Source organism: Peromyscus leucopus, chromosome 3 (genome assembly GCF_004664715.2).
Source record: "Peromyscus leucopus breed LL Stock chromosome 3, UCI_PerLeu_2.1, whole genome shotgun sequence".
Lineage (NCBI taxonomy): Eukaryota > Metazoa > Chordata > Mammalia > Rodentia > Cricetidae > Peromyscus > Peromyscus leucopus.
Window position 1 is genome coordinate 150,078,144 of NC_051065.1, and position 23,010 is coordinate 150,101,153.

The following is a 23,010-nucleotide window of genomic DNA, read 5'->3' on the forward strand; positions in this document are numbered from 1 at the left end:
AGCAGCCCTCTATTCAGCCTCCCGCCTCAGATTATCGTCCTGGTTATTTTCATCCTTACTGGTTTTTAAGCTTCTTGGTGGCCAAGGCTGTGCATGGAACTTGTTTCTAATCCCAAAGGTACAGAACCGATGCTCCAGGAATGAGTGACCCACTTGGCTACGAGCTCCTGGAAACCGGCTGTGGATGATGACGACCAGATAAAGTAAAGCGGGGCTGTCCAGGGATCGGAATCCAAATGTCGACATTTGTTTTTCTAAGTCTTGCTATGTTGTCCACACTGGCCCCATCTAGTCTCAGGCCCCACGTGCTGACACCACTATGTCAGACTTAGAGACCCACATTTCAAAGGCAGGCGCTCCCCCCCCCGACACACACACACATATACACACCAGTCCAACACACATCCTCTTAAGCACAGGATCGGGAGGCCCTAGGAGGGAGCCTGCTCTTCTGTGGCCGGTCTCCTTGGCTCCAAGCTGTCCCAGCCAGGGTTCTTCTCAAGTTCCCACAATAAAAGTTGCCTCTGGAGGCCCCTCAGATTCTGCAGGACCTCAGAAGACAGAGGCTCAGCTGACTCACCCAGTTCGCGTTCCTCCTCCTCCTCCTCCGCCAGCCAGTCGGGGGGTTGAGGGGAGCTCCTGGAGATGTAGCCCTGGTCCGACTGCACTGACTGCCGCTGCTCCTCCTCAGAGGGGGTGCCGGGGTCCTTGAGGACCACCACGGGCCTCGCCCAGCTCTCCTGGGCCTGTCCGCTCAGACTCTGCTCCAGCGCTGACAGCATCAGGCTTTCTAACTGCTCTCTTGCCTCACTGTGGAAGTGGTCAGGTGACATCATCGGAGTGCTACAGAGAGGCCAGTCATCGGAGTCCACGGGGAGGCAGAGGAGGCTGTTCCTCTGGGCGCCCAGCAGTGGGCAGGCCTCACTGTCCTCGGCCAGGGTCAGCTGGGCAGCGGCTCCACTGCCGTCTGGAAGAGGGACAGGTTCCACCAGCCCGGCTGCAGGCACCTGTTCTGCGGGCAGCACCACGGTCTGGAGGGTCTGAGCCCCCGGCTCGCTCTGGGGCCGCAGCAGCGGATCGAGCTTTGCCATTCCACTCTCCTCCTCGCGGGCACAGACACTGACCACCAGGCAGCCCTCCGGAGGCTCCCGCACCAGGGGCCGCTGTCTGACAATTGCTCCCCCTGGTGGCAGCAGTGGGTCCTCGAACACTTCCTCGTCCTGGGATGGGAGCTCCTGATCACCTGCTAGGCAGAGGTTCTCCAGCTGAAACCAATCCGGACACTTGGTCTGCCACTCCTGGAATCTAAGCACAGCCTCCCTGAGCTGAGAGCCACTGGGGCTCTGCAGGTAATTCTCCCCCGTGAGCTCTCTGACATGGTGCATCCGGCCAGGCTCAAACATCTCCAGGTCCTGGATCCGGAAGTAAACCTCCTCAAATCTGTCCATGAGTGGGTACCTGGAGGTGATGTTGAAGAGGTCGGGGACATCGCTCTCGCTACTGATGCCACTGAAGTAGCAGACAATGTAGGTTCCAAAGCAGGCTGGCCTCTTGAAGTCCGGCAGGATCATGTTCATGGCTGCCGTAAAAAGGTCCCCAGCAGGCTTCCAGTGGTCACACCGTAGCTGGACAGCAGGCTCGGTCCAACCCAGGATGGCCTTCCACTTGGCCTGGGTGCCTCGGGAGCACAGGATGATGATTTTGGAGTTGCTCTCCACCATTTCCTGCTTCTGTCGGCCTACCCAGGTCATGACCCCCACCTCTGAGATTGTCTTCTCTTCCAGGAGGTCCAGGACTACTTCAGTGCCACAGGCAGTGATCAGGAACTGGGCGAACTTTAAGACCACCTCCACATAGAGGGGGTGGTCGGCGGAGTAGACAATCCAGACTTTCCTGGGCTTCAGGGGCGGGGGAGTCAGGTCGGGCCCAGGGGAGATGCCTGTGAGAGAAGAGAACATGTGCTGATCTCATGGGCTGGGCCCGGGCAGCGCCCTCCAGAGCAGTGGTTCTCAACCCTCTGGGGCCCTTTCACGGGGGTTGCACATCAGATATTTCTATCACGATTTTTAACAATAGCAAAAATACAGCTATGAAGTGGCAACCAAAGTGATGTTATGGTTGGGGGTCACCGTAACGTGAGGAACTGCACTAAAGGGTCACAGCATTAGGGGGGCTGAGAAGCGCTGCTCTGGAGCCAGCCTACGCGCTACCTGTACCAAAGGCAGAGTTTGGCTTCCTATCTTCAGTGAACGGCCTTCTGGGCAGGCCAGATGCTGCTACCCTGCCTTGTGATGTGCGAGAGTGAAGAGTGAGGGGCCCTGCATGAAAAAGAACCAGTCCCCTCCTCCTGCACCCCTGCTGCTTCCCCATACAGTTCTATCTGCTCGTTGGCTGATACTTTCATCAGTCTAAATGAAAAAAAGAGTAAAAAGCTGGGTGTGGTGGCGCACCCTTTTAATCCCAGCACTCAGGAGGCAGAGGCAGGAGGATCTCTATGAGTTCTAGGCCAGCCTGGTTACATAGTAAGCTGTAGGCTGCATAGTGAGACCCCCAGACCTCCTAAATCAAGATAAATAAAAGACTAAAAGGTACAAGGATCTGCCTAGGGAAGAGAAACACCCGCTCAGGGAAGAGTGTTCCCCACAAAATGTTCACCTTTCCTTCTTTGTCTAAGCAATTAGAAAAAGAAATCCTGGGCCCTGTGTTTGGGGTACCCCCAAAGCCCTCTCTGCATGAGGTGGATACCTGTCCTAAGTAAGGGCGGAGTCTTCTGAAAGTCTGACCAGACACGCCCACTCCACCCCAAGAACCCAGAGCCAGGCTTTAGAGAGAAAGGCAGGGCACACGCAGAGCCAGTGCTACTAACCGTCGCATTTGGAGTCGTCACCATGTTTCTCGTGATCAGACCCTGCAGGGAAAAGAGGACAGCTACTGAGTGAGTGCCTTATTCCTCCGAAAGAGAAACAGGGACCCGCTCACAGCTATCAGAGGGAAGTGAGGCTGAGTGACAGAGGGACAAGAGAGCAGCCCCTCGCCCGCCCGGTGACCACACTCGGGGCCTCTGCAGAGACTGAGTCGCGTAGCTGTGTAGTGTGAGCCCTGAGTTAGCTGCTCCAGGAAGCTGTGTGAACAGGAACTACTAATGCTGCCGACACTCCATTCTGTCTCTGAGGAATGGGTCTGTGGAGGTACAGCCTAGAGATGGTGTGGGAAGTGCTGGGCCCTTCAGCCAGCCGTGGTCTGAACCACAGACCTGAGCTGGGGTGTGCTCCCTGGCCCCTCTAGGGTTCCGCTTCCCAGGCCTCTGTGAGCAGACTCCTCTGGAGGGAAGGGCAGTCCCCACAGGAAGCAGGCATCTTACAACACTGCCTGCCAGAAGCAGCCCCACGGCCCTTACAACATTTCCCCCGTGTTCTGGAGGTGAGGAAGGGGAACTATAGTCTTAGGCAACTGTGCCCTTGGACACGTGACCAGGGTTCGTTCCTTCTGGTCCAGAGAGGGAACCCAGGGCCCCATGCACGTTACGCAAGCGTTCCACCTCTAATTCACATCTTGGCTCCCGAAGAAGAGATTTAAAATCTTAATTTCAATCCTCATTCTTTTGGCCTTGGCCCAGAACTGTCAAAAGACAGTCTAATGACTAGTGAGTGAGGTTTCTCCTGTTCGATTCCCTGCAGTGGGGACACTGGGACACAGCAGGAAACGTTCACAGCAGCTGGGACATGGTTCAGCAGTCACGTGAGGTGTCCCGTGACTCTCCCCAGAACCTTGTGGACCCCACCGTTCAGGATGAACCACAATCTGCATGAATATCAGCAAGTGCAGAAGCAGCTTCCCGGATGACTGAGACACACTGTCCCAGTCCAGGAACAGCTCAGCCTTCCAATCTGTCATCCCCGTGCTCCCTCCCGATTAAAACCTGGCCGGGAGGAGGGCCCTCGGGGAACTCTCGGCTCCGGGAGGCAGCCCGTTGTACAGAAAAGGAAAAGGAGTCTAAGCTTAAGTAACTCCTGTGACTACAAAGCTGGCGGCGAGCAAGGTCTACCCTCGTGAGTTCATGGTCAAGAGCCCGAGTCTTCTCAGCCTGCTCTGAGTGAGCGTGGCTGACGCAGGGACACTCCATGTTAGCTCTTCCCAACCTGTTGATTTTAGAAACACTAAGTCTAACAACAAAAATACCACTGTGGCGAACAGCACTGAGCAAACACCATGAGCCAAGTTCTGAGGAAAGAATTCACGTTTGTTGTTTCCTTTAATCCTTACCACAGGTCACATAACAGCCATGTCTATGCTTCATTTGGCACTGAAGGGCAGAGTGAAGGGTACCCCTTAAACCCAGCACGACAGAGGTCTAGATTGAGAGACTAGGGCAAGAAGCGAAGACACATGGGAAAAGAGAAGAACAGGGTCAGCCCCAGCCCACTCCTTACCAGAAAGCCTCCAGGTCATGCAGACGATCACCAGGATGACAGAGCCCACTAGCAGAATGGCGATGATTGTGATGAAGCCATACACCCACAGGGGAATAGAGTCTGTGACAAACAGAACAGTGTGAGTCTGGGGAGGGGCCCCACACACCCAGCCCAGGCTCTATCTTATACCAAGCTACACTAACAATTTCACCCTTTGGCTGGCTTTGGGGGCAGCCTGTCTTCCTGGATTGGCTCAGGGATCAGCTGGGACCTCATGTGGTCCCTTGGGAATGACCTTGACTGTAAGAAGGACTTACCTGCAAGGGAAACTGTAATAGAACAAAAGAACAAAAGGAAATAGGGACAGGGTTACTTTTAATGATTAGCAGTCACCCAAGCCATCACAGATGCCCACCGATGGCCTTAACCCACCACAGATGCCCACCGATGGCCTTAACCCATCACAGGTGCCCACCGATGGCCTTAACCCATCACAGGTGCCCACCGATGGCCTTAACCCATCACAGGTGCCCACCGATGGCCTTAACCCACCACAGATGCCCACCGATGGCCTTAAGCCATCACAGGTGCCCACCGATGGCCTTAACCCACCACAACCCACCAGATGCCCACCGATGGCCTTAACCCACTACAGACGCCCACCGATGTCTTAACCTATCACAGACGCCCACCGATGGCCTTAACCCACCACAGACGCCCACCGATGTCTTAACCTATCACAGACGCCCACCGATGTCTTAACCTATCACAGACGCCCACCGATGTCTTAACCTATCACAGACGCCCACCGATGGTCTTAACCTATCACAGATGCCCACCGATGTCTTAACCTATCACAGACACCCACCGATGGTCTTAACCTATCACAGACGCCCACCGATGTCTTAACCCACCACAGACACCCACCGATGGCCTTAACCCATCACAGGTGCCCACCAATGGTCTTAACCTATCACAGGTGCCCACCGATGGCCTTAATCCGTCAGAGAAACCACAAATGGCCTTAACCCTGTAGTCAGGCATGGCTACACTTGGCGTAGCCTTCTCCATGGAGCCCCTTCAGCCGAAGCTATAAGTAATACCTGATACCATTCTTCCCATGGGGGCCAGGCCTCCTCCCACCACAGTGCCACATCTGCCCCCATTTGATGCGCACAGGTGGCTGCCAACCCCTACAAGCTCAAGTAGGAACCTGGGGCTAAGTCTTTGGTGTATGAACATGGGCAAATTAATATCTGTGCCTCAGTTTTCTCATATATGAACTTGGCATGTTCAAGCACTTCCATGGTACATAGTTCTTACTTTGTGAGAATAACGATCTTGTTTTTCAGCCAAGGAAACTGGGCTGATAAGAAGGGTTAAGTCCCTTCAGGTGCAGAGCTGGTGAAAGTCAGCAAGGTGTCCAACCCAGGAGTGTCATTTTGCATTCTACCTTGGCTACCAGAAGCTCAAAGCTAAATCTCCCTCTCCCGACCATCAGGATTCCTCTCCATGGAGACAACCTTCATCCATGCTTGCCCCATATATACCAATGACAACTGTTTCTCTCCTACCTGAGGCCTTTGGGATTTCTGGGCAGTGTACAGTCACAGCGTGTCTCAAGCAGTCATTCAGGCAGCTGCTGAAGAAGGGCTGGACCTGGGGGAGCGGAGGGGGAAGCATATGCCTATCCAAACCCTCATACCAAAAGAGGTGACCTGTGAGTCACAGACTCTGGTTGGCCAGGCTCGGCTTTCCACATGGCTGTTGAGCTGCGGGTGGTAGTGTGTACCTACGTCCCAGCTGCTCGGGAAGCCGAGGTAGTCTCCTCAAGGCCAGCCTGGGAAACACGGTAAGGCCCCATCTCAACGGGCCTACGCTCCTTCATTTTCAATGTGGCTGTCAGGCCAGGTCTCCCACTCCTCAGGCTGGGAGGACCGGGAGGAGAAAGGCACCAGAGGCTCCTAGCCAGTGTGGCTGGCGCTGGCCTCCTTGCCTCCTCCTCCCTCTGAATGGAGGCCACCTGCGCATGCTCTCTTATCCTCCACCCACTCACCTGCAGGCGGTGGCGGCAGCACCAGTCAGAGTTGCGTAGAGTGAATGTGACGTTGACTCGCCGGTGGAACTCTTCTTGTCTGGGCTGGAGAGAGAGGCGGAAGCTGGGTAAGACCTTGGGGCTATACACCCACAAAAGCAGCTGCTGGGAAAGTGACCCTTTGTGGACCAGTGCCCCACTTACAGGTATCAGAGGGAGAAACGCTTTTCTGATTTCTGGTCCAGAAAAACTGTTATTTCTGCAGGGTGACTAGCCTGTGGTGAACTTCTAAGTACATTTAGTAATGGAAATTTCCCTTTGCTCCAGCTGCTGGGGACTGGGGCACCATTCTATGTATATGCGGCAAGTGTACAGAGTACAGAGCACACTTTCTGTTCTTACCTGGCCTTATCTTAACTATTTTCCTTCTGTCTTAATCTCATTTCTTTTTAAATGTCCAAATAATTTGTGAGAGAAAGCAGAATAAGTACAGGGACCAGGCAAGAGGCCTGGGGGGCATGGAGAACATGGACTGGATGGGGTATGGAAAAATGGGATGGGTGGGGTGATGGGCTGGGCAATATCATCACTACTTTACCAACTGAGGACTCAGTCATGAGGGGATCCTCAAAATAGTTAGCTAACGGGAAAACATAGAAAGTAACAAAACTTGCCACTCTAATTATTCTGCCATTTTAACCCGCCCACTACACCCCCTAATTAGTTCCCTTAACTACAAGTTTAGGACACAATTAGTCCAAGGTCTTCAAAAGCCTAAGCAAACTTTTAAGTTTAATTTCTGATATCTGAGGACTGCAAGCCTTTATCTTACATCTACTGAATGCAAATCAATTGATGTTATAAAGCCAAACCCCACCAGATTGATGGGATGAAATGACATTTTAGTTAACAACTAAAATACCTCACCACTGGCTTCAACCTACTTCTCCTGCCTGGGAGAAGACAGAGGAGCCCCGGCAAAGACATTTTTTTCTACTTTTTTCAATCGATATCCAATATGAACTTCACCACAAAGCTTGGTAAAAAGAGAACTTGAACTTCTGCATTTAGATCGACAGTCTAAAGCTTACTCAGCCATTTTACCTATGGTCACAGACGATTCTCAGCAAACTGCCAGGACAGCAGAACCTGCCTCCTGAGAGGGCCCAGCAACAGCCAGCGTACCTGAGTACGGTGCTGGGCTCCAGCAACAGGGTGAGCACGGCCCAGCAGGGAGGAAGCGTGAGGGTTTGAGAGGTATTTTAATCTAGTCTGGAGGGGTAAGAAATACAGGTACCGCAGGTATTTGCTGGATGTCATCAAAGCAGCTTTGGTTCTCTGAATGTGGAAAACTCTCCAGCAGGATCTGGTAGGGGGTGGATTCATTCCATACGTTGAAGCTCACTCGCAGCTCCTGGGTGTCCAAGGTCTCCACAGTGATGTTGGGATCCCAGAGGCTGCCTGCCATGGGCGCAGGGGAGGTTGGGAATGAGAAGGGGTAGGTGTGTCCATGGGCAGTGTATTGTGCATGTTAATGTGCCCAGGTCAAGGTCTCCTAGGCCAGCCAGTTACCTGAGTTCACACATGGTGTGGTCATCTTCATCCGGGGGTCCTCACAGTCTGACAAACCCAATAAAAAAGAAATCAGTAAGTTTCTGCCTTTAGAGAGTTTGTTCTTGGAGATTTGGGGGTTTTGTTTTGTTTTTCTGAGACAGGATCACTCTATGTAGCCTTAGTTGTCCTGAAACTTACAATAGACCAGGCTGGCCTCGAACTCACAAAGATCCGCCTGCCTCTGCCTTCCAAGTAGTAGTGAACCACTATGCCCATCCTGTTCTTGCAGATTTTTGACACAGAAGCCAAGATTGCTGTGCCTCTGAGGAGCCTGTTCAAAGACACTCCCTCACTCCCAGCTCCAGGCCCAGAGAGCTGCCCCTGGCCAGAGATCCCATCAAACTAGGGTAGCCTGACTCCCCTCTTAGGGGGCTTCCCGACTCAAGCATACTCCTCCTGAGCTCAGAGCCTGCTTCACGCGGCCAGAAGTCCCTGGCTTACTCCAGTTTTCTCCCGTACACACCTTTCTGCCTGTTACACTCGGGAAGCCCTGCTGTCCTCCACTGCGGCTTCGCTGATTCTCCACACACTATCACTAGGTTCTTACTCAGGACCCCGGGGTGGGTGCCGAGAGTCAGCATTTACCTATTCATTCATTCGTTCCTTTTTTCTTTTTCTGTTTTTGCCCACAGAACTGAGGATCAAACCCAGACAGGTACCTTGCCACTGAGCACCTGGGAATCAGTGTTTGTAACAAGTTCCCAGGGCAGGGGAGGAAGGAAGAAGTCTTTTGGCAAGTACTTATTGAGCCTCCTGTGTGTGATGCGGTCCTGGGCACTGCACAGACAGTAGAAATTACTGCTTTCTGCAGATTAATTCTATAGACGAGACCAGTAAAAGCGAATTGGACAACATTTAGCATAGGGTGAGGAGCTGTCGCCATCTTTAACAGGCCTTTCTTGGGCTTGGGTGTGGCTAAGTGTTCTCTCCACAGTCATCAATAAAACAAACAAGCAAACAAAAAAGACATAACTTCCTGACTACCTACTAGGTACAATGAGAAATGATGTCAGTGATGGCCAAGGTTCTGGGGAAGGCTGAGACAGAAAAGAACACAGAAGAGACGTGGCTCAAACGTGGCTGGTGGTGGCCACAGACAGCATGGATGGTGGGGCAAGAGAGTAGGCTATGTGGATGGATGCCAGACAAATGCAGGTGGGATGTGGGGGAGAAAAGAAAGTGAGAGAAGCTGAGTCCAGGCGGAGTGCACAGGCCACCACCCTTCCAGGATGCGACATTTTCTGGGATGGAAGTACTTCTCTGCTAGAGGGAGGGGCTCTGGTTGCCAACACATCCCTGGGATCTCTCTACACATGTCGTGCTAACAGAGGACAGACTGCCTTCAAGACATAAGGCTTCGGCCCCAGCTGGAGGCACTCTAGGCTCTGATCTGCAGCCACTGTGGAGCAGGCTGGATTCTGCTGTCTGAGCCCCCCAGAGCCCAGGACCAAGTGGGCGCTTGGAAGGGCAATCTTACCAGGCACAAAGATGATCTTGGACTTGTGGTTTGGGTCTCCATCAGGGATGGGCTTGGGCAGGTGGTGAACGGTCACCTCATACTCCTGGCCAGGATCTACCACAAAGTGGCTGAAGGAAAACCGCCACTGAGGACATGGGAAGAAGAGGGGATTGGATGGGTCACATGACACCCTCACCCACTTGTATCCAAAGTCCCAATCTCACACCTCCCCACAATCAGCCAAAAAACAAACAAACAAACAAAAGGATAATCACAGAATCCAAAATTAGAGGCATAATCATTGTCCTTTCTACCTGTTTAAAAAGATGAATCAGTAACACAGCCATGCCATTCGCATGCTGAAAGAATGATGGGGGTCGGACATACATGGACACGGACACACATGGACACACACGACACACACACACACACACACACACACATGATGAACCAGGCTTACAGAATGCCTGGGTTCTACCCTCAGCACTATGAATTAAAAAATGATAGCTAGGTCAAGTGGGGGGCATAATAATAAGCAAGGGTGGGTGTGCCAGGATCCATCCCTCACTATGGCTCACAGCAGGCAGCCATCTTGAACGCATTCTTTCAGTTAGGTGTACCTTTGGGGCACTTAGGAACACAGTTCAGTCGAGCTGCCTTCTTACCCGCCTAGAATGATGCTGAAGCTTGGACAGAAACTCATATTCAACACACAGCCGTTCGTTGGTGTTCAGCTGCAGGATGGACAGCTCTGCGCCCTCAAGAAACAGGATGCTGGCTGCGGGCCAGGGAGGAGAGGGGCTCAGAGATGCAGACCAACCACACCCCCGCCCCAGAGGGCAGCACTTCCCCATGGCCCTCTTACCTAACTCTCCACTTCCCCACTTGCAGAAAGTACCTTCTAGCGGGACAAGGACAAGGACTCTGCAACTATGTGGTCAGAGCCCTGGCAGCAGGATACAGTGTCAAAGACAGCTACCTCATCCTCCCAGACTCCCGGATGGCGTCTAGGGCCTACAGAGAGCACTTGCTGCCATCCCCGTCACAGATCTGGGGCTTGCCCTGTTTAGAAATTCTGCAGTCATTCACCCCTAAAGAGGTTTGGAGTATGTTTTAAAAAGTGCTGGCTCCTAAGCTAAGAGAAAAAGCAGGTGGCAAACTGCTACCTTTTCTTTTCTAGCAAATATTTGGAATTATTTGTATAATGAACCAACGGTCTTTTCCTTTTTATGTACTAAAAAGTTGATGCAAGGGAAGGTCTTTCATAAAGACAGTGTGAACAGAAGATACCTGTGGGCACTCATCTAACACTGGAAAAGCTCTCACTGTGTTAATGATGGAGCTTTCCAGAACAAACATGAGTCAGCCGTGGTCTCTTCTGAAGAGCAAACCCAAGCCCTGGCTGATGTGGCCACTCACCATCCGTCTGCAGGGTCCACTCAATGCGCAACACAGGGACCAGGTCTCCGTGTCCAGTAGACGAAAAGTTCAGCTGGACGTGGATGTGTTTCGGGGAAGACGGGGTCAGGTTTCGAGGGTGGATCCAGCTGTCATCCAGGCAGGTACCTGGCCAGAAAGTCAGCTATCAGAGACTTGCAGCCAAGACCCTGAGATCCTCTTCGAGGGTCCTGAGAGTTGCTACGAGTTCCAACATGGTTCACACTCTACAAATGTTCTCAACTGTTGTTGGTTGTTTTTATTCTTTTGTTCTTTTGGGGGGGGCTGCCAACCAGCTCCCAAATAAAACACACACTGAGGCTTATTCTTAATTACAAATGCCCGACCTTAGCTTGGCTTATTTCTAGTCAGCTTTTCTTAAATTAACCCACCTACCTTTTGCCTCTGGGCTTTCTCCTTTCTCTTACTGTTATATATCTTACTTTCACTCTTGCTCCGTGGCTGGGTGTGTGGCTGTGTGGCTGTGTGGTTGGCCCCTGGCATCCTCCTCTCCTTGTTCTTGCTCCTCTTTATTCTCTCTGCCTGCCAGCCCCACCTATCCTTTCTCCTGCCTTGCTATTGGCCAGTTCTTTATTAGACCAGCAGGTGTTTTAGACAGGAATAGTAACACAGCTTCACAGAGTTAAAGAGATGCAACATAAGCAAAAGTAACACATCTTTGCATCATTAAACAAATGTTTCAGCCGGGCGGTGGCGCACACCTTTAATCCCAGCACTTGGGAGGCAGAGGCAGGTGTATCTCTGTGAGTTCGAGGCCAGCCTGGGCTACCAAGTGAGTTCCAGGAAAGGTGCAAAGCTACACAGAGAAACCCTGTCTCCAAAAAACAAAACAAAACAAACAAATGTTTCATAGCATAAATAAATGTAACACATCTTGAAATAATATTCTACAATACTTAACCTTCCAGCTGTGACCTTGGCCAGCTCTCTGCCCAGTCTGCTCTTTTCTAATGCTGGTCTGGGATGCCCACAAAGCTCTGGGTCTAAAGAACATTTGGGCCAGAGCTCTAACACAGAGAAACTCTATGTCTTGAAAAACCAAAAAAAGACATTGGGGAGAAGAAGGGTTTTGAAAAGAAGCAGTCAATGGAAATGGGGGCACAGGAGGGATGTTTTGATTTGTCATGGCCCCCAGTTAGCACTGACACCTGAAGTGTATACCTCGTCATTAAAACAACACCTGGGGCTGAGGACTGTGGCTCAGTGGTGAGTGTTTGTCTGCTGTGTCTGAGGGCCTGGGTTTTACATCCAGCCTAGGAAAATACTTCTCAGAGACAAACAAACAAACAGGAAAACAAATTAAAAGAGAAAAAGAGCAAGTCAGCACCACGGATGCCCATGACAAACTGAACAGATCGGTACCAAGTCAGGCGGACAGGGTGCCCCCCCAGGCGACATCCAAACCCCAGGTGGCAGCTGGGCACGGCGCGGCTTTTGTATAACGAATGAATGAAGGTTTTCCACAAGAAGCACTGGTGCCTGGATCCAAGATGGCCCTCGCAGATGGTGACCCCCATCCAGAGCACGCAGGAGGCTCCTGCGGAAGTCAGCAGGAGGCCCTCACTTCATTAACAGAGCAGAAAAAAGTGGAACAAAAAAAGAGGACTTACTATTCTTGACCCTGCAGCTCAGCTCCTGCGGGAAGAAAGCAAGTGGTGATTACAGATGAGAAAGAGCAGGCTCCCAGGGGCCCCACCCGCCTGTCAGACCCATGAGCGCAGTTCCCACAACCCTCCTGCCTCCTCACACCTCGCTTTTGGGAGCTGCTCTGCCCTCAGGTAACTGAAAGTCCCCTAGGAGCATCTTACCCTGTCTAGTCAACGAGAGGGTGTGTGGTAGGCAGACAGGAAACAGAATCGGAGGCTTATTTATTTATTTATTTATTTATTTATTGGCTTCTGAGACAGAGTCTCATTATGTAGCTTTGGCCGGCCCAGGGTTTGCTATGTAGACCTAGATGCCCTGGAACTCACAGAGATCAGCTTGCCTCTGGTTCCTTGAGTGCTAGAATTGAAGGCCACCAAACAGGGCTGGAATTGGAGGATTTTTGAGTAACTGTTATGAGCTGGGAATTTCAACAACAACAACAAAAACAAAATAAAGCCAAATAAACAACAAAGAGGGGTGTCTGGCAAAGAAGGACCTTAAATTCCGAGGCTTCCAACATTTCTAAGAGGTAAAGGGTCAAATTTACATTTTTTGTTTGTTTATTTTTTCAAGACAGGGTTTCTTCATGTAGCCCTGGCTGTCCTAGAACTTGCTTTGTAGACCAGGCTGTCCTTGAACTCGAGAGATCTCGCACACTCAACAAATACGCCTTACTTAAAGCCTCAACTTCAACATTAAATCAGAATATCCTAACACCAAGTTCACAGTGTGGCTGGGAATTAAACTAACCATAGGAGTAAAGACCCAGGGCAGGGTATGGATGTGGGAGGTGGTAGGGTGACCCTTCACTTCGCGAACACTTTAAATACTGGGCAGGGGTTCTCAGTCTGGGCGTTAATTTAGTCAACACCACAGTGCTCTGACCTCGTCAGCATGCAGCTCACGGAGCCCTGAGAGCATCATGTGTAGCTCAGCTGGCAGGAGTGCTCAGAGAGCCACCTCCTTGACCGTGTGACCCAGGTGGGGACCTCTTTAGAGCTGGCATCTGGCACTTCACAGTCGGTGCTGGCAAGGCAGCAAGGGGAAGCCCTGGAATTCAGGCTCTGCCATTGCTGGGTCTCTGAACTACCCAGATTGGCCCAAGCTGTCCTGTGGCCAGAGTCAGCTATGAAGCTGAAGAAGAGCTGGATAATGGATGCAGAATGATGCACCGTGTGTAGGATGGGTACCAACACCCGCCGCCCTGGAGGGAGCAGAGCGCAGGACTCCGGGCAATGCGATGCCCCAGGGTTCATTTACAAAACGGGTCAAGGGACAATCCTGATGTCATGCCAGGATCCATTCTGAGTCTTCTATTTCATCTGCGTCCTGCCTGTTTAGGAGACCAGTTCACATGCCCTTGGGGTTCACACTTCTTGTACCTAACCCAGTCTTTTGTGATGAACTAACTGTCCTTCACTGTCCCTGGGCTCACACCACAGCCTGCCGAATGTCCCTTGCAGGTTTAGAACAAGACCCATCTGGCAGTCTCTGCTCACTCTGACAGACAAACACCACACTGTCTCCCGAGATTACCTCCTTTCTTCCCATGTGGAACTCCTGGGAAGCGGACATATGGGGACAGAAACAACCCTTGAGATCGGGAACTCTTACAGAAACGGTAAACATGTACACCCCATTTGGGGTAACTCCCTACTACCCACCAGTAGCTACTTAAGACCCAGGGCAAGATGGCACCTATTCTGACAAGAAGAGGAAGTGGGAGGGGTTAGGAAACACTTGTCTGACAAGCGTTCCACAGCAGACACACAGCTTGATAGTTCAAGTGCTGCCGCTTCCGTCTTGCCGGTGACAGATGGATGGATGAGCATCTATGATGGGAGTGGGGAGAAGCGACCAGAAAAGTTCTTATCCAAGTACACCTGTGGCCTCACCAGAGACAACAGCTGCCTTGCTGTAACAATACTAAGCCGCAAATCCAACTGTGATGTAAATGTGCTGGTGAGGAGCAGTCAGGGGGAGGTGAAGTCAGCTATTAGCAGCAGGTAAGTAAAAAGCACATTACAAACAGGAGGTGTCAAAGGACACAATGGGTCCATCCCAAGTGACTGCCTCGGAGCAGGTTCAGGTGGGCTGTAGGGAGCTATTGTTTTAAATATCCCAGGAAAATTTTAAAAGAAACCCCTATATTACTTGATAAAAATGATTTAAATATGGAAGTTTATGATACTAATCTAAGCAAAAGGTTTTAAAATGAGATAAGCACATGCAAATGTCATTTAGAGAAGGAAATAGGGCTCTTTTTCCCCTTATAATTAAAAAATTATTTTATGTGTATGGGTGTTTTGCCTGCATGCATATCTCTGTGCCACATGCATGCCTGCAGCCTGCAGAAGTCAGAAGAGGGAGTAGGATCCCTTGGAACTGGAGTTACAAGTTGTCATGAGCCACCACATGGGTGCTGGGAATTGAACCCAGGTCCTCTGCAAGAGCAGCCAGCGCTCTTAACCACTGAGCCACCTCTCCAGCCCATGTTTGGGTTTTTTCCTTATAATTCAGTTCCAATACAGAATTTACACTAATATACACACATGTAGGTATGTGTGGAAGCCAGAGGCTGATGTCAAGATCTCCTCCTCTGTTATTTCTCTACCTTCTTCTGTTGTTGAGAGGCAGCGTCTCACTCTACCTAACTGGGGTTTTAAGACAAGGCCTCTCACTGTTCCAAGCTGGCCAGTGGGCCCCAGGACCAGCTTGTTCCGGTTTTCGAGCACTGGGTTGTAGGTGCAGCTGCACACTTGGCTTTGTATGTGGCTGCTGGGCTCTGAACTCGGGCCTTCCTGCTGGCTAAGCAAGCACTTTATCCACCAAGTCAGGACCTCGGCCCTGCAATTCTTTGCATTTGTATTTGTGTGTGTGTGTGTGTGTGTGTGTGAATGCACGTCAGCACACATATGGAGAGGTCAGAGGTCAACTCTCAGGAGTCAGATCTTTCCTTTCACCCTGTGGATCCCAGGGATGGAACTCAGGTCATCAGGCTTGGAGGCGAGTGCCTTTACCCACTGAACGACCACAACAGCCCTTAACTTATTATTTATTTACTTATTTATTGGTTTGTTTTTTTTGGAGACAGCGTTTCTCTCTGTTCCCTGGCCCCTGTAAAGTTCTTAATAATATAAAATGCATTTGATATCATCCTTGGACACTACTAATAGAAACCTTGTTCTGTCCAGTAATTTTCTCCCCAGCCGCTTCCTTAATCCTTTCAAAACTCCCATTCCTAGGACTAAGGGTATCATTCAGTAGAAAGTGGTTAGGACATGTACAGCCTGGTTCAATCCCAACCACACACATGCAGCATGGACATCACCCCAGACACCAACACCAACCAACCACTCATTCAACCAAAATAAAAAGACAAAAAGTATCATTTATTGCTGGGCTGTGGTGGCACACACCTTTAATCCCAGCACTCGGGAGGCAGAGGCAGTTGGCTCTCTGAGTTCAAGGCCAGCCTAGTCTACAGACTGAGTTCCAGGACAGCCAGGGCTATACAGAGAAACCCTATCTCAAAAAAAACCAAACCAAATCAAAAATTAAACCAAAAAAAAAAAAAAAAAATCAAATCATTTATGAGCTACCTCTTCATGAAAGGCTTTGTTAGCCGTCTTTTAGAAATTCGAGAATATGGGCTGGAGAGATGACTCAGAGGTTAAGAGCACTGGCTGCTCTTCCAGAAAAGCTCCTGAGTTCAATTCCCAGCACCCACATGGTGGCTCACAACCATCTCTAATGAGATCTGGTGGCCTCTTACACCATGCAGACAGAACACTGTATAGATAATAAATAAATATTTTTTTTAAAAAAAGAAAGAAATCAGAGAATATTCAAAATGAGGAGGAGATGATGATAGCAGCTCATACTTACTGAAGTGCCCTTTTTAATCAGTATTTTTGAGTGTGCCACTACACTTTAAACTGTGGTGCTGGCAGCAGTTTACCTCATCCGTGGCTACATCAAGAGGCTACACAAAGCCACTGATGGTACCATCCAGGCCCGTGTGTGTGTGTGCTCTGTGATGTTCACACGAGCACAGGCACCTACCAAGACATTTTTTTTAGAACCTCTCTCTCCACTGTCAGGCGATTCACACCTGTGGCACAGGGCAATGAGCCAGGTGGCTCCAGGTTCCAGAGCTACAGTAAGCGTGCTGTGCTCTAGAACCATGCCCCAGCCCTGTTACCCGGACTCCCAGGAAAGGGATGTTTACAACATGCAGGACGATTAAAAGAAGAAGTGAAAGACTGTTGAGCTCTGGGCGGTGAGCAAACCTTACCAAGAGCCCAACGCAGGTTGGTGGAACACCCCGGTGCACACAGCCTGAGGTCTTCACCGACAGGTTAGGAAGGAGAACACGGGGAGGGGTGCAGCCCAAGGGACGCCGAGGCTTGCCCGGGGCCTGGTCTTCTGACTGGGCTCCAGGCTCGCTTGCTGATTGCTAACTGATGCCAGGGTCTTCTGCTAGCGATCAGCCTGACAAAGGCAGTGGGCAGCCAGGGCTGAGGGCCGGTCAGCAGGAGCAGGACCTGCTCCCTGCCCATCACATCACTGGCACGGTAGCTTTGCCTACAGGAGAGCGTCCACCATAGGAGCACCCACGGAACACAACTCTTTAACTTAGGGAAGGGTGGTAAGGCTGAGCGCGGCTTCCGGCAACCGCAAGACAAGAGGGCGATGCCAAACAGTCATCCCACCACAAGTCAAAACCACAGGCGCTCAGGAAAACGAACTGATAATGGTAACATACATCCTGTCTCTAGACGGTGTGAGCCTTCATGCTCTCCTCAAGAATGGCAGTTAACACCGGACCTGAACCGTAAGAAGCCCAGACAGGCCAATGAGAAAGTATGCAGGGGAACACAATTATTTATGGTGTCTCCGAGGTTTCTTGGGGAGATCAGTCACCCTGTTTTGACGTGCAGGCAGCCAGAACAAGTGCAGTGGCCTGAAGAGCAGGGGAACCGACCCTTTCTTTCTCTATGCTTTTTGTACTTTCATGCAACACGTTTACCAAGCCCCCGAGGCTGTGCGGGCAGCATGGAGCAAGGAACAGAGCAGGTATGCTGAAGCCTCCTTCCAGTCACAGGAGGGAGTCCCTGCGAGCCAAACCAGTTTTCAACAGTCATTTTCCTACGTTTAGAAAGTGGCAGGCTCCCTCTGAGATGTCTCCTCCAGTCCTCCCATGGTGGAAATAAACCACACTGTGTCCACTAAAACAGTGTGTGTGTGTGTGTGTGTGTGTGTGTGTGTGTGTGTGTGCGCGCGCGCGCGCATTTTTTAAAATTTTTTTCAGTTCTGGAGATGGAATCCAGAGACCACTGAGGCACACCCCTAGCTTTAGCCTCTTTTAAAAAGGACCAGCCAACAGGGAATCTGCTGCGGAGTTGAGTTGTCTTGTGAGCCGCCAGCAGAGGGGAAGAAAGAGAAGGGAGGCTGCAGAGAAAGGGGGTCACCAGCACCTCTCCAATTTTTTGGAGGCTGGAAAGGTGGATGATTCAGCAATGAAAAGCAGTTGTCCTGTAGAGAGCCCGAGTGAGATTCCCAGCATCCACATGGTGGCTCTCAACAGTCTGTAACTCCAGTTCCAGGACATACAATGCCCTGTTAACTCCAGTCACCAGGCCCACATATAATGCACATACATAAACGAAGGCAAAACATTCATAAAATTAATAAAAACTAAATTAAAAATAAAAACCAAAACTGGGCAGTGGTGGCACACGCCTTTAATCCCAGCACTCAGGAGGCAGAGGCAGGTGAATCTCTGTGAGTTCGAATTGAGGCCAGCCTGGTCAAAAAGTGAGTTCCAGGACAGGCTCCAAAAGCTACACAGAGAAACTCTGTCTCGAAAAACAAAAATAAAAAATAAGTAAAAATAAAAATATAAAAACCAAACCAAAAGACCAACAACAAAAAGCAAAACTTTTAGGATTGTGACAGAAGCTCAGATTGTAGACCTCACAACCCTGAGCTCAGTTCTCACCCCCTCTCCCTTTCCTGCTCCACAGATAACCACATCCTCCAGCCATACACTTTACCCTGCCTCACCTAGGGACTTTGGCAGAAGGAATGAATGCTTTAAACTGTTTCTGAGGCTCCCATTCTGGAACAGAACCACCCGAATGTCTTTTCAATGAGAAACAGCCCAGCTGGAAGTTATTTTTACAACCTCACCGGGGTCGTACAAAAGCACTTGCTCCAGGCTGCCTTGCAAGAAAGTTCCCACATCCAAGACAACTTCACCCTGGACACGGGAGTCCCAGAAATTATTTCTTTAGTCTCAGTTTACTTGGATCTGGAAGGCCCTTGGCAAATGACTAGCCACAGACAGCAATTCTCTGTGTTGTGACACTTCTGCCTTGTCTGAAGATGTCACTCTGCTTTGCCCAATATGGGGATCACTAGGACATTTCCCAACAGCCCTCAGACTTTTTAAAAACACAGGGTTTGTTTTTTCTTCCTGTGAAATAGTCACCCTCTCTCCACCCTCTTTTGGTAAATCTACAAAATTAGATAACTATCCTTTTGTTTCACATCCTCTGACTCAGCTACTCAACACAGTTTCTGGGGTCAGCAGTGGAAGTGGAGGGGAAGGGGCTGGGAAAACCAGCGGAGGAAAAGAAGGCTTGGAGGGAAGAAAAGTTTATTTGTGGGACAGGCAGTCTGTTTTGCACCGGTTACTTTTGTTGTTGTTGTTTTGGTTTGGGTTTTTCTCAAGGTTCAACCGACAGGGGTGTGTCAGTTTCCTACGAACGCAGCGGGGGGTCCTCCTCGGCAGTCACAAATTGGCAGGCTTCCAACTCGGCACATTGCACGTGTTAAAACTCAATTCTAGGATTCCCGGTTCTGGGACACACATGGTGGTGGGGAGATGATGGGATGGGCGGTATCTGTCAGCCCTCCGCTGGTGGCCAGGCCACATCCTGTTTGATTTCCCTGGGCACCGGACTTGCCAGCACTACTAAACCTGTGGGGTCCCCTCGAGGCCGGGTTGGGGCGGCTGAGCCTGGTAGAGCTGGAGGATGACTTCCCGGCATGAAAGCATGGAGTTGGGTGCCTGCCCAAACCGGTTCAGCTCTTGCTAAGGACCCTTCCCCAGGTCCCTGTCCATCCAGGGCTGCCAGTCTCTGGTGTCTCCGTCTCCCAATTCCGAGGCCCCGACGGAATTGTCACTCGCGCCTCGCGCGGCCGGTGACACGGCCGCCCGCGTAGTTTCCCTAGAACTCCCCTCTCATTCCGCACTCCCAGTCACTGCCAGCGCGCCTCCACGTCGCGCTCACACCCGGGCCTCCTCCGAGTCCCTCCTCAGGCTCGCCGGAACCTGGACCGCCCACCCCTTCGCATCCCCGACGGCCCTCAGCACCTTCGACAGCTCTTCGCACTCCCGACGGCCCTTCCCACCGCCGCCGTCTCCACCACCCCCGACGGCCCCAGCATCCCCGCTCCGCCCGGCTTCAGTCTCACCTCCTGCGCGCAGACCGGAGCTGGGAAGTCCAAGAGGCGCGGGGAGGCGCGGCCCGGAGCCAGCACGCTCAGCAGCAGAAGCAGCCGTCCCAGCGCGGGCCCGGGGACGGCCCGCGGAGTCCCCATGGCCCCGGCACTGTCGCGGAGCGCTCGCGGCTGGCTCTGCCGGACGGCGGGGTCCCGCGATGGGCTGGCCCAGCCCTGGACTGGCGCTCGTCTGCCTCTCACGGCCTCCTTCCCCGGGCTTCCGGCTCCTCCGGGGGCGGGGGCGGGTGAGCGGGTGGGCGGGGCTGGGGCGGGGCGGGCCTTCCTCTGGCCCCGCCCCCGCCGCTGCCCAGGTGCGCTCTCGGCCTCCTCCGCTCCGCAAGGACTGGAGCCTTCTACCAAACCCCGCCCGCTGCCAACTTGCTGTGGAGTCGGACTGCCGTCGCCGTCGTACCCTCCTCGTTTACTCTGACCCTGTCCAGATCGACTTCTGCATTCAGTCATTTTAGTCTAGTCCCCGACTCGGGACTCAAGGGAGTCTGTTTCCTCAGTCTCTTTCCACTCCGTGTTTGATGCGTTGTAACGCTGTTAATAGAGAAACGTGCCCGTCTCGTTGTCGTAATGTTCTCATTTGTTCTCATTTTTCTGTACATCTTTCTAGTCTTTGATGGCCGGACCATGAAGTTTAAGCCACATTTATCAAGTCCATGAAATTCTGTAGTTTCTCCCTTTAAGCTTTGTGTCATACATTCGCACACTCAACAAACACCGTGAGATCTGTTTGTGCCACTCACGGAGGATGCAGCGCTAAACGGCTGCACGCAGTTTTGTTTTGTTTTCACACTTGCGGTAATGACTTACATAGCCATTTCTTGAAGTTGCATAGTAAGTTAAACACAAATTGATGCAGGTTTTTCTATTCTTGTCTATCTAGAAATTTTAAGTCCAAGGACCTTACGGTAGTTTAGAGTATGACCTATGACCTTAAACAATAAAATTAGAAGTATTTGGAAAGTAAATGAGCCCCATTAACGGAATTACTCTAACTAAATACAGAGCTCTGAAATGTCAGGCAAGTAAAAGACAAAACAAACAAACAAAAAAAGACCTGGACAGTGAGTTAGTCATCTCACGGCTTGAGTAAAGCGAACACACCGTTCTGTTTGCTTTAAAACACAATGTTGGGGGCTCCACATTGCTGAATGGGAAGGATTAAAAGTGGATCAGAGGAGGAAGTGGAGACAGTCTGTGGAGACTCTTTCAGGGAGCCTGGCTGTGGGGCACAGCAGAGCGCAGTGTGGCTGGGTAGGGGCTTCAGCAGGAGAGCTTGCTTCCATGCTGATAGAGGTGCAGAGGAGTGGAAGCTGAGGACTAAAGGGGGTGGGGGCTGAGTAGTACAATGGACAAGGTCCCTGAGAATGCCTGGGATGTGCTCTAGAGCCCGCTGGAGAGACTGGCCTACCCAGCACTGTGACCAGGAGGTGATCGAAATGGTGAAAATTGGTTTGTGGGTTTGGAAGGAAACAGGGGTCTTGGGTGGTGATTTCTGTGCTTTCAGCTTTGAAGCAGGAGATAGAGCGCAAAAGCCAAAGGTTGGAGGCTTGGAAAGAAAGGAGAGGTGTTGAAGCTGCTTGGTGAACAGGCTGATGATGGCTTCTCCCAGATTCAGACATTTGGAACCCTGGAATCCAGGTGTGTATTGAAGAAAAGGATAGACCCAGACAGGAATAGCACCAGGGCCCGGGATTATCCTTAGAGCAGGTGCCTGAAACCAAAAATCATACCTTGTAACCCGCTTATCTTTATATTCCCTTTGGCCTGGCCAGCCAGTGGGTGATTGGCAAAGCCCAGAAAGACACAGCCCATGGGGTAGCTCCCCAATAGAGCAGTTGGCAGAGTAGCAGTTGGTAGGCAGGGAGAGGTTCCTAATACAGGAATGCGCTTCTGCAAGAGGCTAAGGGATTCAGCTGTCACCCCAGGAACAGCACACTCTACCCGCCAACTGGTTGGGTTAGCAGTAAGTCTTTTAAGCAGAATTAGATCTCAGCTTCTTATCTGTAAACAGTACTAACTGCACCCAGTTTACAGGGTCGGTCTAAGGACTGAGTCCATCACTGTCCAGTCTGTAGGAAAGTGCCTGGCACAAATGTGCTCAGTGGAAGAGTTTCTCCTTGTCCCCATCTACCCTTCGGTCCTTCTTGATCATCATCCACCCGCTTGACGGGACCGTCAGCTAGTCTGGTGCCAGCCTCTCCTGCTGCCTGGGCATGAACTGTGGCACCTGACACACAAGGAGCGATCACGTTCACACAGTGCATGTATACAGAGACTCTTCTGTAGTGGCTATGCCAATTAAACTTAAGTTATTATTTTATTTTATTGCTTTAAATATTATTCTTTGACAATTTGATACATGTATACGAGGTAACTTGACCACACCCACTCCACTCTTCACTTCCTTTCCCCTGCATACCCTGCCCCTCCCATGTTCATGTCCTCTGTTTTTAAAAATGACTCACTGAGTGCTGTCCACATGCCCATGGGTGTGGGGCCATTCACCGGAGCGTGGGCAACCTACCAGAGGCCACACACTCCCAGAGAAAATCGACTCTAACCTCACCCCCCCACTTCCGCAGCCATCAACGGTCAAAAGCTTCTCAGCTAGGGGTGGGGCCCTGTGAGCTCCTCCCCCACCAAGGCTAGAATGCTGGCTTCCTAGCTGTGTGCAGGTGACCACCGCTGCTGTGAGTTCATGAGTCAACAGTCACGCCGTGTGCAGAAGACAGCATTTCCAGCCTCTGGCTCGTTTATTCTTTCTACCCCCTTTCCACGGTAGCTCCAGAACCTTGGCAGGGGTGGGTGGGGATCTGGGGGTATGGGAGGATGTGGGGTGTGCACAAATGTCTAACTTAGGA

At 51.3% G+C, this 23,010-nt stretch overlaps 1 protein-coding gene across 2 annotated transcripts; it reads right to left on the bottom strand.

The window, feature by feature from the left end:
- Nucleotides 1–285: 285 nt before the first annotated feature.
- Il17ra (interleukin 17 receptor A) lies at nucleotides 286–20,356 on the bottom strand. Of its 2 annotated transcripts, XM_028880448.2 has the most exons (13): nucleotides 20,111–20,356; nucleotides 12,589–12,613; nucleotides 10,940–11,086; nucleotides 10,186–10,298; nucleotides 9,539–9,665; nucleotides 8,020–8,067; nucleotides 7,745–7,908; nucleotides 6,469–6,552; nucleotides 5,987–6,071; nucleotides 4,730–4,741; nucleotides 4,431–4,532; nucleotides 2,867–2,908; nucleotides 286–1,939 (listed from the first exon to the last, which is right to left on the bottom strand). In XM_028880448.2, the coding sequence occupies exons 1-13, from the start codon at nucleotides 20,234–20,236 to the stop codon at nucleotides 432–434; spliced, it is 2,583 nt and encodes an 860-aa protein (XP_028736281.1). In that variant the 5' UTR covers nucleotides 20,237–20,356; the 3' UTR covers nucleotides 286–431. The 2 variants fall into 2 exon arrangements, with proteins under 2 accessions (XP_028736281.1, XP_028736282.1); XM_028880449.2 differs by lacking the exon at nucleotides 4,730–4,741.
- Nucleotides 20,357–23,010: the final 2,654 nt, after the last annotated feature.

Bases quoted from the DNA above. Each gene is read 5' to 3' on its own strand.
- Il17ra (XM_028880448.2), bottom strand. From the start codon at position 20,236: ATGGGGACTCCGCGGGCCGTCCCCGGGCCCGCGCTGGGACGGCTGCTT. The intron at 10,299-10,939 runs GTGAGTGGCCAC...CCTGGCCCGCAG, and splicing joins GTGGACCCTGCAGACGGATG to CCAGCATCCTGTTTCTTGAG. The intron at 2,909-4,430 runs GTAAGGAGTGGG...TTTTCCCTGCAG, and splicing joins CATGACCTGGAGGCTTTCTG to GGTCTGATCACGAGAAACAT.